Source organism: Chiloscyllium plagiosum, chromosome 11, assembly GCF_004010195.1.
Source record: "Chiloscyllium plagiosum isolate BGI_BamShark_2017 chromosome 11, ASM401019v2, whole genome shotgun sequence".
In the NCBI taxonomy this organism is placed as follows: domain Eukaryota; kingdom Metazoa; phylum Chordata; class Chondrichthyes; order Orectolobiformes; family Hemiscylliidae; genus Chiloscyllium; species Chiloscyllium plagiosum.
Window position 1 is genome coordinate 79,037,891 of NC_057720.1, and position 14,896 is coordinate 79,052,786.

At 41.9% G+C, this 14,896-nt stretch overlaps 1 protein-coding gene across 1 annotated transcript in view; it reads right to left on the reverse strand.

Moving 5' to 3' along the window:
- LOC122554608 (procollagen galactosyltransferase 2-like) overlaps nucleotides 1-12,608 on the reverse strand; it is a 173,640-nt gene extending 161,032 nt beyond the window's left edge. Inside the window, exon 1 of the mRNA XM_043699912.1 lies at nucleotides 11,720-12,608. Within this exon, the coding sequence (XP_043555847.1) occupies nucleotides 11,720-11,949 (230 nt within the window). The 5' untranslated portion in view covers nucleotides 11,950-12,608. The remainder of the gene's footprint in view (nucleotides 1-11,719) is intronic.
- Between the last annotated feature and the right edge of the window lie 2,288 nt (nucleotides 12,609-14,896).

Consider the following 14,896-nt stretch of genomic DNA (forward strand, 5'->3'; position numbering starts at 1 on the left):
AGGGGCGTGTTTGTGGTTTGTGCAAGGTGGCTGCAGGTTCGATCAGCTTGCAAATGTTGTCAGTGGAGAGTTAGAGGAGTTAATCTTTTGCTACATCAGAGAAAAATGAATTTTCTTCAGGCACTGTTAATATAAAATGCATTTTTGAGGTTCCTGTGCAAAAACAGAGACAAGTATTGGTTATGGCTTTTACGCACTGAAGAACAAAGAGACCAGTAAGAGAAAAGGAATCCCCTACAGCTTGTTAATAAGTGCACATGTTGAAATATTATGCAATATGATCCAGAATTGTTCCAGGGTCATGTGGAATTAAGCTGTTATCAGCCAGAAGAATGGGGTATACAACTGGCCACATTGTCCCTTGTATAAAGAGAGAAATCTGACAGTATGTTCACAACTAATCTCTATGTTGCGATCCCCATTGGGAGGATCACTAAGCATAGATCTCATGAGGATAGAATTGGGCTTGAAATGTTCATGCTCCTGAATTTTCCTGTGGCAAGCAATGTTTCCATTTGTTAAAATAGGAGATGAGAAACAGACATTTGAAATGGGTCATTTGATTGGAGAAGGACATTACAAATAAATTTTTCAGCTCTTCCCCTCCTCCTGAAACCCCACTCTGCCCACTCTCCTGCTCTCATTTTTTAAAATCTGGCTTTCCAAGTCTCCCTGGGTAGAGGATATTGTTTAAGATGGTAAAGTGCTCCTTGTGGTCATGTATTCATCTACAGTGTAAATCAGTGCTTTGAGATAGGAAGGCAAGAAATCAGAACAGAAGCAAGTCACGAGTTAACAGACTGACATATCCTTTCTATACTTGGCTAGGAGCTGTAATTCAACCAACAGTATCATAAACAGATCATCCTGTCAATAATTTATTGCTTGTGAAGCACTTTAAAATGTTTGAGAAATGTAATAAACTGTTAGATCAATCCAGATTTTCTTCCTTAACGAGGACAAATCAATCATGAAACAATTTTGATAGATTGATTGAGCAGTCATCATCAATTATGTCCCTCACCAATTCCAAGTCATTGTACAAATCCCAATTAAGACAAAATAAATGGGGTAAATGGGAGATGTGGACATGAACCTAGACAGTTGTTAGAATTTGATTGATTCAAACACGTAAAAGTTGACTGACAACAGACAAACCTAAATGAAGAAGTGTCATACAATTAGCCAGAGAGGCTATAATTTCAATTAGTAGGCCCAGGAGGATAATTTCAGCAAACCCATTACTTTATTAAGAAACATAAAATACATCTTTGGCCATATCTTACGAGATTAAAACTGATAATACAAAAAAAGACCCAATTATCACCAGTAACTTAATAAAATGGTCAATGTACTGGATAGAATTCTAGACAACCTGATTTGCGGTATCCTGAGTTAAAGATACATCAACAGGCCACTAAAAGTACACCACAGAAGAATCATTGGTTTATAAGAACAGAACAGGCCGTTCCACCTCGGAACCCTCCAACCACAAGGGATGAGTGCAGATTTCTCCAGCTTCCTCATTTCCCCTCCCCCCACCTTATCTCAGTCCCAACCCTCGGACTCAGCACCGCCTTCTTGACCTGCAATCTTCTTCCCGACCTCTCCGCCCCACCCCCTCTCCGGCCCCTCTCCAGCCTATCACCCTCACCTTAACCTCCTTCCACCTATTGCATTCCCAGCGCCCCTCCGCCAAGTCCCTCCTCCCTACCTTTTATCTTAGCCTGCTCAGCACACCTTCCTCATTCCTGAAGAAGGGCATATGCCCGAAATGTCAATTCTCCTGCTCCTTGGATGCTGCCTGACCTGCTGCGCTTTTGCAGCAACACATTTTTCAGCTCAGACCTCCAGCATCTGCAGTCCTCACTTTCTCAAAACTATATCTTAGCTCAATTTACCCAAGTGGAGTCTCATAATCCAATAAGACATTTATTTTCAGGTTTTGAAATACAACTAATCTTAACCTCAACAGCTTTTTGTGGGAGAGAGATCTTGCTTTCTTTGTGTGAAGAACTGAATCACCCTAAAATGCCTGTCTTGTATTTTATCATCATATGCTCTGGTTCTGGACTTTTTTTTTGAGTTTCATTCATACTCCCCAGTGCATATATTTCCAATCACTGTTTCTCTGTTCAGTACTTTATTCATAAGATTTCCATATCAATCATAAACTCACTTAATGATTTCCAATTTGTACACTACGAAAATCATACATCGGAGGTCTATTATCATTTTTAAAAGTTATTCATGGGATATTGGTGTAGCTGGCTCGACCAGTGTTTGTGGAATATCCCCAACTGCCAAGAGGGCAATCAAAGGTGAACACATTGCTGGTATTCTGGAGTCAGATGTCGGCCAGACCAGGTAGGGATGGCAAACTTCCCTCCCTAAAGGACATCAGTGAATCAGATGAGTTTTGACGATAATTGACACTGGTTCCATGGCTGCTATTATGCCAGCTCTTTATTCCAGACTTCTTATAAATTGAATTCAAGTTTTGCCATTTGCCACAATGGGATTCAGATCCATGTACCCAGTACATGAGCCTGGGTTCTGGATTACTAACCATGTGACATCACCACTACATGACCACTACCATTATCCTTGAACCAGTCATCTACAGGTATTTTCAATTCCTAAACCTTATCTTCCTCGGTGTGCTAATTCCAAGTATTTTGGATTTGTACTCACTACAATAGCTGGCCCATTTTTTTTTTTGCACGTCACATTATCCTAACATTTTTCTACACATAAAACCCACAAGAAACTACATTGCTCTACTCCATAGAAAAAGCCTATCAGCACTGAGGCTCTCAAACATCTAACTCCAGTAATTATTTGACATCTGTCAAACCTGAGGCTGCATGTGGACATTTTGAGCACAAGCAAGCATTTGACCAGAACTGCAATTGAATAAGGGGCCTTCAGTCACAAGATTCCTTGTGCGTAGTGTTAAATTAACAAACTGCACAGTTGAGGCTCAGTATTCAGTGCAAGTTCCAGTTTTACACAGTCTGCTTCTGAACAGTGGTTATCATTCAATGTGCTCAATGGTTTTAAAGTTTTTTTTAATGTGAGGAATTAAATTACATATTTAGCAGATTTTATTCACCTACTAATCTTAGGATCACAGAATCATACAGTACAGAAGAGGACCTTTGGCCATCAAGTCCATACGAGCAAAAATATACTACTATCCACACCAGTCCTACTTTCCTGCACTAAGCCCATAGTCTTGAACATTATGACACTTCAAGTGCTCATCCAAATATTTTTTAAAGATTGAGAGTCTTCCTACCTCAAATATCCTTCCAGGTAAGGCATTCCAGACCCCCATCATTCTCTGGGTGTAAACAAATTTCCTCAAATCCACTCTAAATCTCCTGCCTTTTACATTTTGAATTCTGTATACCACAAGTAACTTTCAAATTCTTGATATTTTCAGAGCTCAAGAATGTGAATGATCTCCATAAATTTAAAGAGAAGAAATCTTTTTGAGTCTCTCATCTCTTTTAATGCTTCAATTGATTGCCAGAACTGGCCTTTGCAGTTAACCTAACCTTCACCTGTTTTAGTTATAGGTTTCAGCATGTCACTTTTGCCACATAATATGGACTCTCTCACTGATATCATACTTTTAATCATGCAAGATGTACTACTGAGATACACATTGGAACAGTACACAAGGTGCACAATAAATTATAAGGCCTTTGCAAAATGTAAAAGGTAATTTTCTTCTCAATGTCTAAGTTGTACACACAGAACCAAAATAGTACAGGTCAAATAGCTTTTGCAGTGGCAATACGTGCGTCATTAAAAGCAGCAAAATAAAAACAGAAAATGCTAGAAATATTCAGCGGTCTGGTAGCATCTGTGGAAGGAGAAACATGGGGTGAAGTATTTCCCTTATAGATGTGGAGTGGATGATAGTAAAAATGTAGGAAAAATAAGGAAAGAATGAGAAATTAGAATCACGATATTGACAAAATATTTTACCATATTCTCCCTCAAGCCTTCAATGGTGAAATCAGAATCTTGCTGTTCAGCAGAAACTACCTCACTCCCATGCAGTTGCCATAACTTCACTTACTGAAACAAGACTTCCAAGTGTTCTCTCATTCCCTGAGAAGTTGGACAATGTAAATCCCTAACAAAGTCAGTCAGAAAGGGTATCTTCAGCTGCAGTTCACCAAATCTTGTCCCAGCCATCATCCAACTGCTCCTTCACAACAACATTCCTGTACCCCTCCACAGCCACCATCCTTTATGAGCCATCATCCATTCAAGTTGGCATCAACAATCCACCAACCTCACCACATCAACATCCCTGCTGTTGGACCAACTCACATATTACTTAAGCCCTTCAACATACTCCTTTGGAGTTCAGGGGCACTTATGACTTGCATGCTTCTTCTGAGTCACTTTGTGCAAAGGGACACATATTCACCTAATTCATGTGCACAGGTTCTATATGTGTTCAATTAATCTGCACTTGACAGGAAGCTCCAACTTCTATTTACATTGCTCTCTTAGCGCACATTCACTGACTTCAGCACTAACTTGTGTATTCTGTCCTTCGACAGCCTCTGTGTGGGTTACATTGCATTTTTATCACAGAGGATGGGGCAGACAACTCGTCACAGTGGGAGCACTGATTGGTTACTATGTGTGCTGCTGCATAGCACTGTGGTACATTAACATTACACCTGCAGGGTTCACCAGTAGCCTACACAGCAAGCACACTGCATGTGTTTCATGAAATGGCCCAGTCAAAGGACAGTCAAAAAGTCAAAGGATAGCAGTTTTTAGGAGGGCAAAGCGGAACAAGGGTCAGTAAAATGTCTTGTCCGATTCCACTCCAGGGGATTGGCCAGCGTCACTTAGGCACTTGGTCGCTCTAGACGCTGGGGATCCAAGTGCAACCAGTCCAAGAATTATAGATAGGTTAGTCAGGGTACTGTGGTGACATCAATTTGGGGGGAGCTGAAAATGTGTTGCTGGAAAAGCGCAGCAGGTCAGGCAGCATCCAAGGAGCAGGAGAATCGACGTTTCGGGCATGAGCCCTTCTTCAGGAATCAATTTGGGGGGAGCCAGATAGTGAAGGAGCGGTGATATATTTCCACGTCAGGATAGTGAGTGGCTAAGAGGAAAGCTTGCAGGTGGTTAGAGGTGGTTGGACGAAACCTCACAGAATTAACATGTATCTGCTGCCCTTGTCCTTCTAGGTGGAAGTGCTCAAGGATTTGCATGGTGTTGTCCAAGGAGCCTAGATGAAGTTTGCAGCATATCTTGTAGATTGTACGCAATGCTCAGACTGAGCATTGGAGGTGGAGGGACAGTATGTTTGAGAATATGACGCTAATCAAGCAGACTAGTTTGTCCTGGATGGTGAAAAGCTTCTTGAGTGCTGCACCCTTCCAGGCAAGTGGCCAGAATTCCATCACAGTCCGAATTCTGGCTTGTAGACAGTGGGCAGGCTTTAGAGAGCTAAAAGGAGAGTACTCACCACAGGAGTCCTAACCTCTGGCCTGCTCTTGTAGCCAATATTTTCAGTATCTTTAGCATAAACTAAACTAAAAAGGTAGAGATATGGGTTAATAAGGTAATTGAAGAATAAGACAGAGAGATGGAATTGAAGAGCAAAGGAATTATGTTAATCTGTAAGAAACCTTGGTGAGACCCTAACAGTTTTGGTTTTCCTATTACAAAAAGGATATAGAGGTATTGGTTCAAAAGAATATACCAGAAATTAGATGTATCAGCAACAATTGAATAGGCTGGGCCTCTTTTATCCAGAAAGGAGAACAAAACTGATGTATAACCTGATAGAGATAGATATTATAAAAAGGGTTTGATACCATAAGTTTAGATTTCTTCATAATCAGGGTAGCCAAAAATAGGGACCATAGATACAACATATTCACTCATAAATGACACCTGGAGAATTTAGGGATAACCTCTCATGAATTGGGGGTAATTTATTAGCATGATTTAAGATTGCTTAAAGGGCAGTAAACAGAGAACACTAATAAACATATCACTCTTGAGTTGGCAGGCTGCAAGGAGCAATAGTTGAACCCGAGTTATTTACAGGCTATGTAAATGACTTAGATGAGAAGGCTGAGTATAATACACCCAGGTTTGCTGACAATACAAAATTTGGTGGAAAAGTAAACTGTGAGAAGGATGAAAAGAAACAAAGGGATATGTACCAGTTAAGTGACTGGGCAAGAAGGCCACAACTGGAGTATATTGCAGGAAAGTGTGAACTTTCTGCTAGCGTTTTATTAAACCAATCCTGCAGTACTAATCCCTTTCTATTCCTTTGGGGCAATGAAGTGATTAACATTGATATATTTAAAGGGAAATTAGATGTACATGAAGGAGAATGGGACAGAAGGATGCACTGATTGAGTTAGATGAAGAGAGATACAGTTTCATACAGATTAGATACTGGTCTTTTGATGTACATTTTAGACGAATGTGTATAACATTTAAATTTGATAATCATCTTCATGTTTCTGAATCACAAACCTCCTTTCAGTGCAATTGATAATTAATGTCACGTGCAATCTTTTGATGAAGCATGATTTGCAATAATTAAATCAAGACATATAAACAGCATTCAGATCCTGCTTAAATTCATACATTCGGTGCTTACTTTTATATAACGCATACATAAGCATTCATAATGCAAATAGCTGATGTAAACTTGTCACACTGTAATTACATCTTCCTGTGTTGCAGTGCTTCCACTGATGGGAGAGAGTAACTACAGCATGACAGAATTACATGGAGAATTTTCACTATTAATGCCCTCAATACTGCAGTAGTGATGACGCAAAACTGTCAACCTTAGGTATGATTATTTCTCTGACAGGTGAGAGTCTCACAGACACAGCTGAAGATATGGCAGAGTGTAATATTTAAGTTCCTTTGCACTAATTAATTAGAAATCACTAAACTGATGAGAACTTGACCCTTTACTCTGGATTATCAGTCTTAACACCTCCCTGAAAAATGTTACACTTTGTTAAAGAATAGGAATTAGAATAGGATACCAAGTCCTAGGGTAGTATTATTACTGAAGAAATTGTCAAGAGAATTTGTATTACTGTATGTTCCAAGGTCAATCTTTATACATTGACAGCTTTATCTATAATGGGAAATTTTGTTAAAGATTCTAATGAAACAATAACTGAAAACTCTGCATTAAAAAGTTACATTTCAATACAGATACTAAATTGACAGCAAATGTTTTGCCGTCTCTGTTAGTTTAGTAAGAAATTAAAGATGATTATTGTATTTCAGTTTCGGGTTTGCAATTTGAGACTGCTTTGACAAGATTGTCTGTTTGATGACATCACGGTAACTGGATGCCTGGAGATTCCCTTAAGTTGGTGTCAGATTCAAACTAATGTTGGGAAAGAAAGTCAAAGGCATAGAGATTGCTTGATTTTTGTCAGGCAACTTTGATTCAGATCATCAGGGAGTGCTATCATTTTGCCAATGCTATGGTGAACAGGAGAATTTATCAAGGAAATGTTCACAGGAAACATGCAGAATGATAATACATTCACAGAATGTTAAAAACACTGAATGTGCTGACATCCAATTCAGAAGCAATGTATACAAATATGAAATGCATGTTATAGGGACTCCAAACAGTTAATAATTATTGAGAAGATGATTTATCATGATCACTGCTAAAGTTTTTGTTTTACCTATCACTCGGATATGTAAAACATATGTGGGATCCATGCATAGAGACAGAGGCAGGGGAAGAGCAGCAGTCAGCATCTTAGACAGTGATCTGTGAAACTTCACAGAGTAAGTTGCAGAAGATTGTTTCTGCTGCGAGATGAATAGGCAACAAGAGGATCCAGACAAGAGTCATACCTGAAGAACCAAGGGAGAAGGAAAGCACTTTTACTGAGTACTATTATGCCAAGGAATGATTTACTACAAGTGACTATTGGAGTACAGACGAGACCACTTTTTAACGAGAATGGTACAAATACATGAAAAGGTCTAATTTGAGAAAATTGACCCAAACAAAGTTACAAGAGAATCAGTACAACACAGACAAGGTGGGGAAGTGAATTCCTTCTGTTCTCTAATATCTGTTGTTCTATGTAGACCTCAGGTTTGAATCAAACTCGATTAAGACAGGGAAAGGGATACCATAATGTTTATAAACTTCAAGTGGACAAAACATTATCTGATCAAACTACCAGGAATGCTTCCAAACTTAATGAGCTGGGCTGACCTCCACACTGCTGCCTCCCCCCATCTCATCCTGGGGTTCGCCAGGATAAAAGTCCGGCTAAACAGCAGTCTAACTGAATCAGCGGTGTCCCCACACAAACCAAGATCGGGCAGGGCAGTGCTGGATATCAAATCCTGGGGGGGGTGCGGGGGTGGGAAGCAGGCTCTTCACTCCAGTGAAAAGCAAAAGATATGAAAGTGTTGGAGATTAGTTAGATGTGGAAAGCCCTGCCTGGCGAATGCCTGATATTTTGGTATCCCACTGCACTGCGTGTTCGGCAACTGTTGTCCAGCTTTATTCCGTAGTTCATTGGGAACCTTTCATCTGTCAAACACACACACACACAACCACAATTAGACCACGGGATAGCCACTGACTGGTTTCCCTTCCCACACTTTATTTTCTGGAAGAAATCTAGGTTATTGTACAACACCCATGCAGAGACAGCTGCATTGAGTATTGACAGCGGGAGCTGGGATATTTGTATACAGTAACATGAAGGCGGGGGCGGGCTTGAACGGACTAAATCCGCCCCTACACTCGTGTGTAACACCGGATTTGGGGGGAGGGTAGGTGATAAAGCAGGACAGCACAGCCTCACTGCTAGATCCAGGCAAGAAAGTACTATATTCCATTGTATGACTACAGATAAAACTGGGACATCACTTAAAGCGGAGAGCTTCCTGATAACCTGAGAGCGGAGGCAGTTCCCCCACTAGGGGGGCTCTGGTGTTGTGTGATCGGTCAGTCTCCTGGCTGCTCGCTGCCCTGTGTACTGAGATTGCACGCCGTCCGCTCGCAGGTTAGGAAGTCACTCACCTTCAGAGTCCGCCAGGACACCCAGGCACTGTTTGACTGGATGGCGAATACTCTGCCGCTGCCCTATATGGGGATGGGCTGGCGGGGGGCGGGTGAAGTCTGATCTGCCCAATACTACGAGCTCTGTACTGCACACACACACACACACATTGCCGAGTGGAAAGCTCTTGGTGCGTTTCAAAGAGTCGCATTGACAGACTGCCTGCCCCATTGCCAAGGGACTGACCAGTATCAGGCGCTGCTTGTGTTTCCCGCTTTCCTGCACTGAATGAAACAACAACAAAAAAGATAGAAGCAGGACGCGAACCAAACACACATGGGGATAACTGCTCCCAATCTTGGATTACCACCCTGGGAACAAGTTGCCGTCCTATTGTGAATACAGGCTGCACGATTTCCCCCCAGTCCTAGAGATTCCGGGAAAGCCAATGTTTACAAATCGGGGACGAATGTAAATAAATCTCGAACAGGTTCAACGAGTACGCAGGTCCCAAAACGAGACACGGAGCAAGGTTCAGTCAGAAACCTTAAAACAAAAACATAAAGTGCTGGAGAAACTCGGCAGGTCCATGAAGAGGGGGAAAACGTGGAGCTAACGTTTCAGAACTGGACTCAAAACGTCAACTCTGTTCTTCATTTTATTTCAGTCAAAAACACCTTATCGAGCAGCAGCGCCAGATTATTATAACTGAAGTATAGATGTTGACTTTAATCGTAACTCTTCACTCCCCTACCAAGCATGTTCATTGACAAAATACTGTCTTAACTGCGGGCGACAGTGAATGAGTGAATGAACCAAGCTAATCCACTGTCGGCTGGATTGGAATAAATGACCAGCCGGAGTTGTTACTTAACGCCTATAAGCCCCTCCGTTTTATTACTTCAACAATAAGATTTCTAGGAAACGCCAGGCATCACGTCGCATATTCAAATGCAAGTACAGGCAGGCACACACACATAATACCCCTGGATACTAAACATCCTCCAACTCTCAACTGATGAGCTCTGTCAACATCATTAGGAGTTCACTAGCTCTCACACACGCTACACAGTAACACATCAGCGCTGGCTTCCAAACTCCAGACCAGACCATCGCGCAGTTTCAATTGGATGTCGCTCATTTGTCCTGAGAGGGGAATACATCAAAGCTGGTTTGCTGCTAGGGAGGTTTTACCACGTTATAAATAACCCCAATCGCCTTCTCCAAACGTTCCATAAGGGTGAAAAAAAAAACAAGCTGCTCCAAAGAAATCTCACAATGTGTGAAGTTTACTATAAAATCAGTTTATTTTAATGCTACGGTGTCATAGCACGTTTGGATTCCTCGTCAGCGTCCATGGGGAAAATTTCCACTATCCTCCCAAAAGAGTGACAACCCTCGGGACAAAATGTACCCTTGCAGGAAGTGCAGGGAAAAGATGTGCAGACAACAGTGCGGGGATAAGTGGTGGAAAATAGGAAGTATATTTGTGTGAGATCTTGGAGGGGCTGAGCGCACTGCGCCCCCATCCCCCCCAGCACTGTAATCTTTTCAATTCAAAAATATACTTTATTAATATATATATAGTATTTAAGGCAGTTCGGTTCTGTACAGTAGCATGTGAAAAAACAAACATTGGAGTTTAACTCTATCCAACAAACAAATCTAAGGCATTCCCCGTGCTCTGAGCTCAGACGTTCAGCAGAATTCAAGATTACACCGTCTTGCTTCCCCCCCCAACTTCACTGAAACACAAAGGACTGGTTCCCCCCATGTCCAAGTGTGCATTACAGACACCGGTGAGAGCTGACAGTATTGGGAGCTGCGCGCTGGTGCGGAAGCACTTGTGTACAAGTAAAGGTTTGGGGGGGGGGGGGGTCTGTGGGTTGATGCCAGAGGTGATTAGAATGAATTAAATCCGCCCCTGATTTGGCCGGAACAACGGAGGGGCGGCGCTAACGCAATGCAACAAAGTACAGTCCCCTGTGACTAAATCCAGTGGAGCGACACCTCTCCCTCTCTCCTCCACTCCCTCCCATTATATTTAGTTCACAGCAAGGAGATGTTGTGGAGCTCCGCTACTTTCCGTTAAGCCGGTTTTAAGGGCAATCAGTCTCACGCAGTGGTTTGTATCCGTCCCATTCCGGGAATACAGTATTCGGGAATGAATAAGGCTCTTGTGCTAACGCAGAAACAAAACGAGACGTGCCGACACCCGGGAGCACAAACTGCCCACACCAATTCACTTTTTAATACCATGTAAACAAAGCGGCCAATCCACCCTCCCCCCCCCCCATAACCTGAGAATATTTCATACAGGTGCCTCTGAGCCAAAGCTGAATAAAACTACCCAGGCAGCTCCTCACACGTTTTCCCTCCTCGTACCTGCTAACGCGCTTTAAATCGTTTGTTTGAAAGTGGTGCAAATATCAGCGGAAATCCCACTGAGCCGGGAGCTGAGGGAAAATATGAATCCAGAATTCAGCCACACCGTCTTTCACATCCTCTGCTCACACTTCGTCTTCCCCAGACCAGACACAACTCCATCAACACAACTTGGGAGCACTGGGGCCATTCAAGGTGTTTGTTTTTTTTTCAAAAAAAAAAGCAAAATAAAAACGGATCTGTTTCGAGCAAGTCAAACTCACCAGAGAGCGATTCTGTCCTTTGGGTAGTCCAGTCTCTCGATGCAACCCAAGTAGTGGGGCAGTGTGTGCGCCGCGTTCCGGGCAATGATGGCCAGCAAGACCTTCGGCCTCTGCAAGGCCGACTCCTCCCGCTCGATCTCCTCTGGAAAATGAGCCCCATCGCCTGCAATCGTGCCCGCTAAGACCAGCAGGCAGAGGAGAGACATGGGGAGATGTGTGCACGCAGCCATGTTGTAGTAGGTGCTCTTAAAGCGAGGCTTCCTATCCTGTCTTGACTAGCACTGAGCTACCGCTGGCTCCCTCCCCTCTCTCTCTCTCTCTCTCCTCTGACTTTTATCGCCCTGTGATCTGCATGCACTCTAAAGGCATCCAATAGTCAAACCTGCCACCGGCAGACCAACACGGCACTAATCTGTTGCCTGTATTTAAATACCTGCAAAACTCACTCGCAATTAAAGGGGGAATCACAGAAGCAAAACGACTGAGCAATATTTTGCTTTTATCACAACAAATCTAACACCTAGGTGACTTTGTTTATTCACTGCCTTCAAGTGCCGGTCAGTTTTGAGGCGCCGATTTTTTGCAACTCTTTAAACTTGTCAAATGCGTTTAGATTGAACGAAGATTTTGCGAAGCGAATCCAGTCAGCGAGTGAGTGAAGGGAGGGGAGCAGAAATTCCCTCTGAGACTAATGAAGTTTGTGTTGCTGCTCGTGTTCTGAAACACTACAGCACCCCGCCCCAAAGTATGTCATAATTGAATTTGCATAGTATGATGTGTGTTTTATTAAAAGAAAATAACAAATTCACCTCCGGGAACTGAAACTTACTGCTATAAATCACCGCACCCCTCTTGTACACCTACTATCCTTCAATAGGTAGTGTCAATGTTAGTCAGTTACTCAGATTGCATCACTGTGGAGCTGGAAATCACAGGTCATCAAATACACGAGTGCACCAAACTTCACGGTTCTCTTGCATTGGTAACTACTTTTTAAAAGAGAGATTAAGGGGGTGGGAGAAGGGCTTTACTGAGTAATTGCAGTTCAGAAAGATCCAACATTAGATTCCTGGGATGTGCTGTATCATCAGAGTGGCAATCACACAGGTTCACATTGAATACATGGTGTAGAAACAAACCATTTGGCCCAACTCGTCCAAACGGGGGTTTATGCTGCTCACACCCTTCTTCATCTCTAAATTAATCATTGTAACCAGGTATTCAGTTCGCTGTCAAGTTTCTTTAGCTTCCCTATAATTGTATCTACACTATTCACTCTGATATTGAGTTCCACCTTTTGTTCATTTCACATTAAGCCCTTTTTGGATTAAAAAAGTTTTTCAAATTCCCTACTAGTTACCTTGTGACCAATATATATTGGTCTTCTCAATGTTATGATCCTCTCCACAACAGAAACCCCTCCCTGCAGCCACTCATAAAACCTTATATAATTTTTGACATCTATCTGGTCACTTCTCAGATGACCTCCCCTATTCTTTCCACTGAAGTGTACTGCACAATGAAGCCATTTTTTATGTGGAAACACTAAGTTTATTATTGCCCTCTCGTAATTTGTTGTGGTCCTCCTTAGTATTGCTACCCTCCCAAATTGGTGTTATTCATAAATTAGAAAGTGGTTTTGATTCCAGAGTCCAAATTGCTAATGTATATTGTGAACAGCAGCAATGGTTCCAGTACTGACCATTGTATGACATCACACACTACCTTCTGTTACTGTGAAAAAGAACCCTTCACTTTTCCTCCCTGCTTTCTGTCTTGAAGCCACTATCAATCTGTTGTGCTATTGTCCTCTGATTCCACAAGCTCTGACATAATGCATTATTCTTGGGCACCTCGTTGAAGGATTTATTAACATCTTTCTCAACATCTGTAGAGGATCTGTCTGTATAGCACACAAGACAACACTTTTCACTATATATTGGTCCTTGTAACAACAATAAATCAATCAATGAATTGAATGGTTAAAACAGATGAAGATCCTATTTTAAATGTCATTTAGTTTAGTCAATCATTTTCATCATTGGCAAGAAAATTGTTTCTTATTGATCCCTGATTGCCCTTGACAAGGTGTTGTGAGACTTCTGAGGAAAGAACAAAAGTCTGTGATCCTCTGGAATGACTAAAATCGATGATGGTGCAAGGCAAAAAGGAGATGGTAATCAAATAAGTAGAAACAAAAATCAGGTCAAGAGAAGGTGTAAATGGGAAATAGCAGGATCATCATCTTTAAAAGTGGATTTCTGGGGAAAGAAAATGTACAGGCAGAGATTATGATCTGAACTCAATGTTGAGACCGCAAAGTGTGAAAGTGTCTCATTGAGAAATGAAGATAGAGCAGAAGTAAACTAGAGATTTAAAATGAAAAGGTATGCTTGGGAAAAAAAAGTCGCAATCTGTATTTAATCCCCAGTGCAGTGGAGACCGTACTGTGAGCAGCAAGTACAAATTGAGAGAAGTAAAAGTAAAATGAAGCTTCCTTTGGACAGAGTGTTTCAAGTGAGACACAGTGGAAAGGGTAGGTGCTGCTTCTCCTGCAATTGCATGGAAAGGCAACTGGGAAGGGGTGGCAGGGTCTGATTGAGGAATGGAGCAGGATAACATGGAGGGAATGATCCCTTTAGAATGTTGAAAGGGGAGGGATAAATGACTTTGGTAATGGCATCACATTGGAGATGGCAGAAATGGTGGAGGATGATCTATTGCTTGTGAAGGCTGTGAGTGGAAAGTGACGATGATGAGAATGCTATTATTGGGTTGGGGTGGAGTGGAATCAATGAGAACAGGAGTGCAAGAAATAGGATGGACATGGTTGAGAAGATGGCCAGTCACAATGGAGGTGAATGTTTGGTTGAAGGAAACCAAAGACATACTGGAAGCTCTAATATGGGAGATTGTAATATCAGAACAGATATATCAGAGAACAGAAACTGGGAAAATGGAATTGAGGGTGAAGGGAAGTACATTGCAGAGAGCTGTTGCACTAAATAAACTTACAGTGAGTACCTATACTGCTGAGACACTGTCACTATAAATGGAAAGGGAGAAGTTGAAGAGGTTTTGGGAAGAATCAGAGATTGTTCATATGAAAGACTGAGGTATGGAATTTACAAACAAAATAGATTAAACTTTCAGGTTTGGGCTAAGAGAAGAATACAA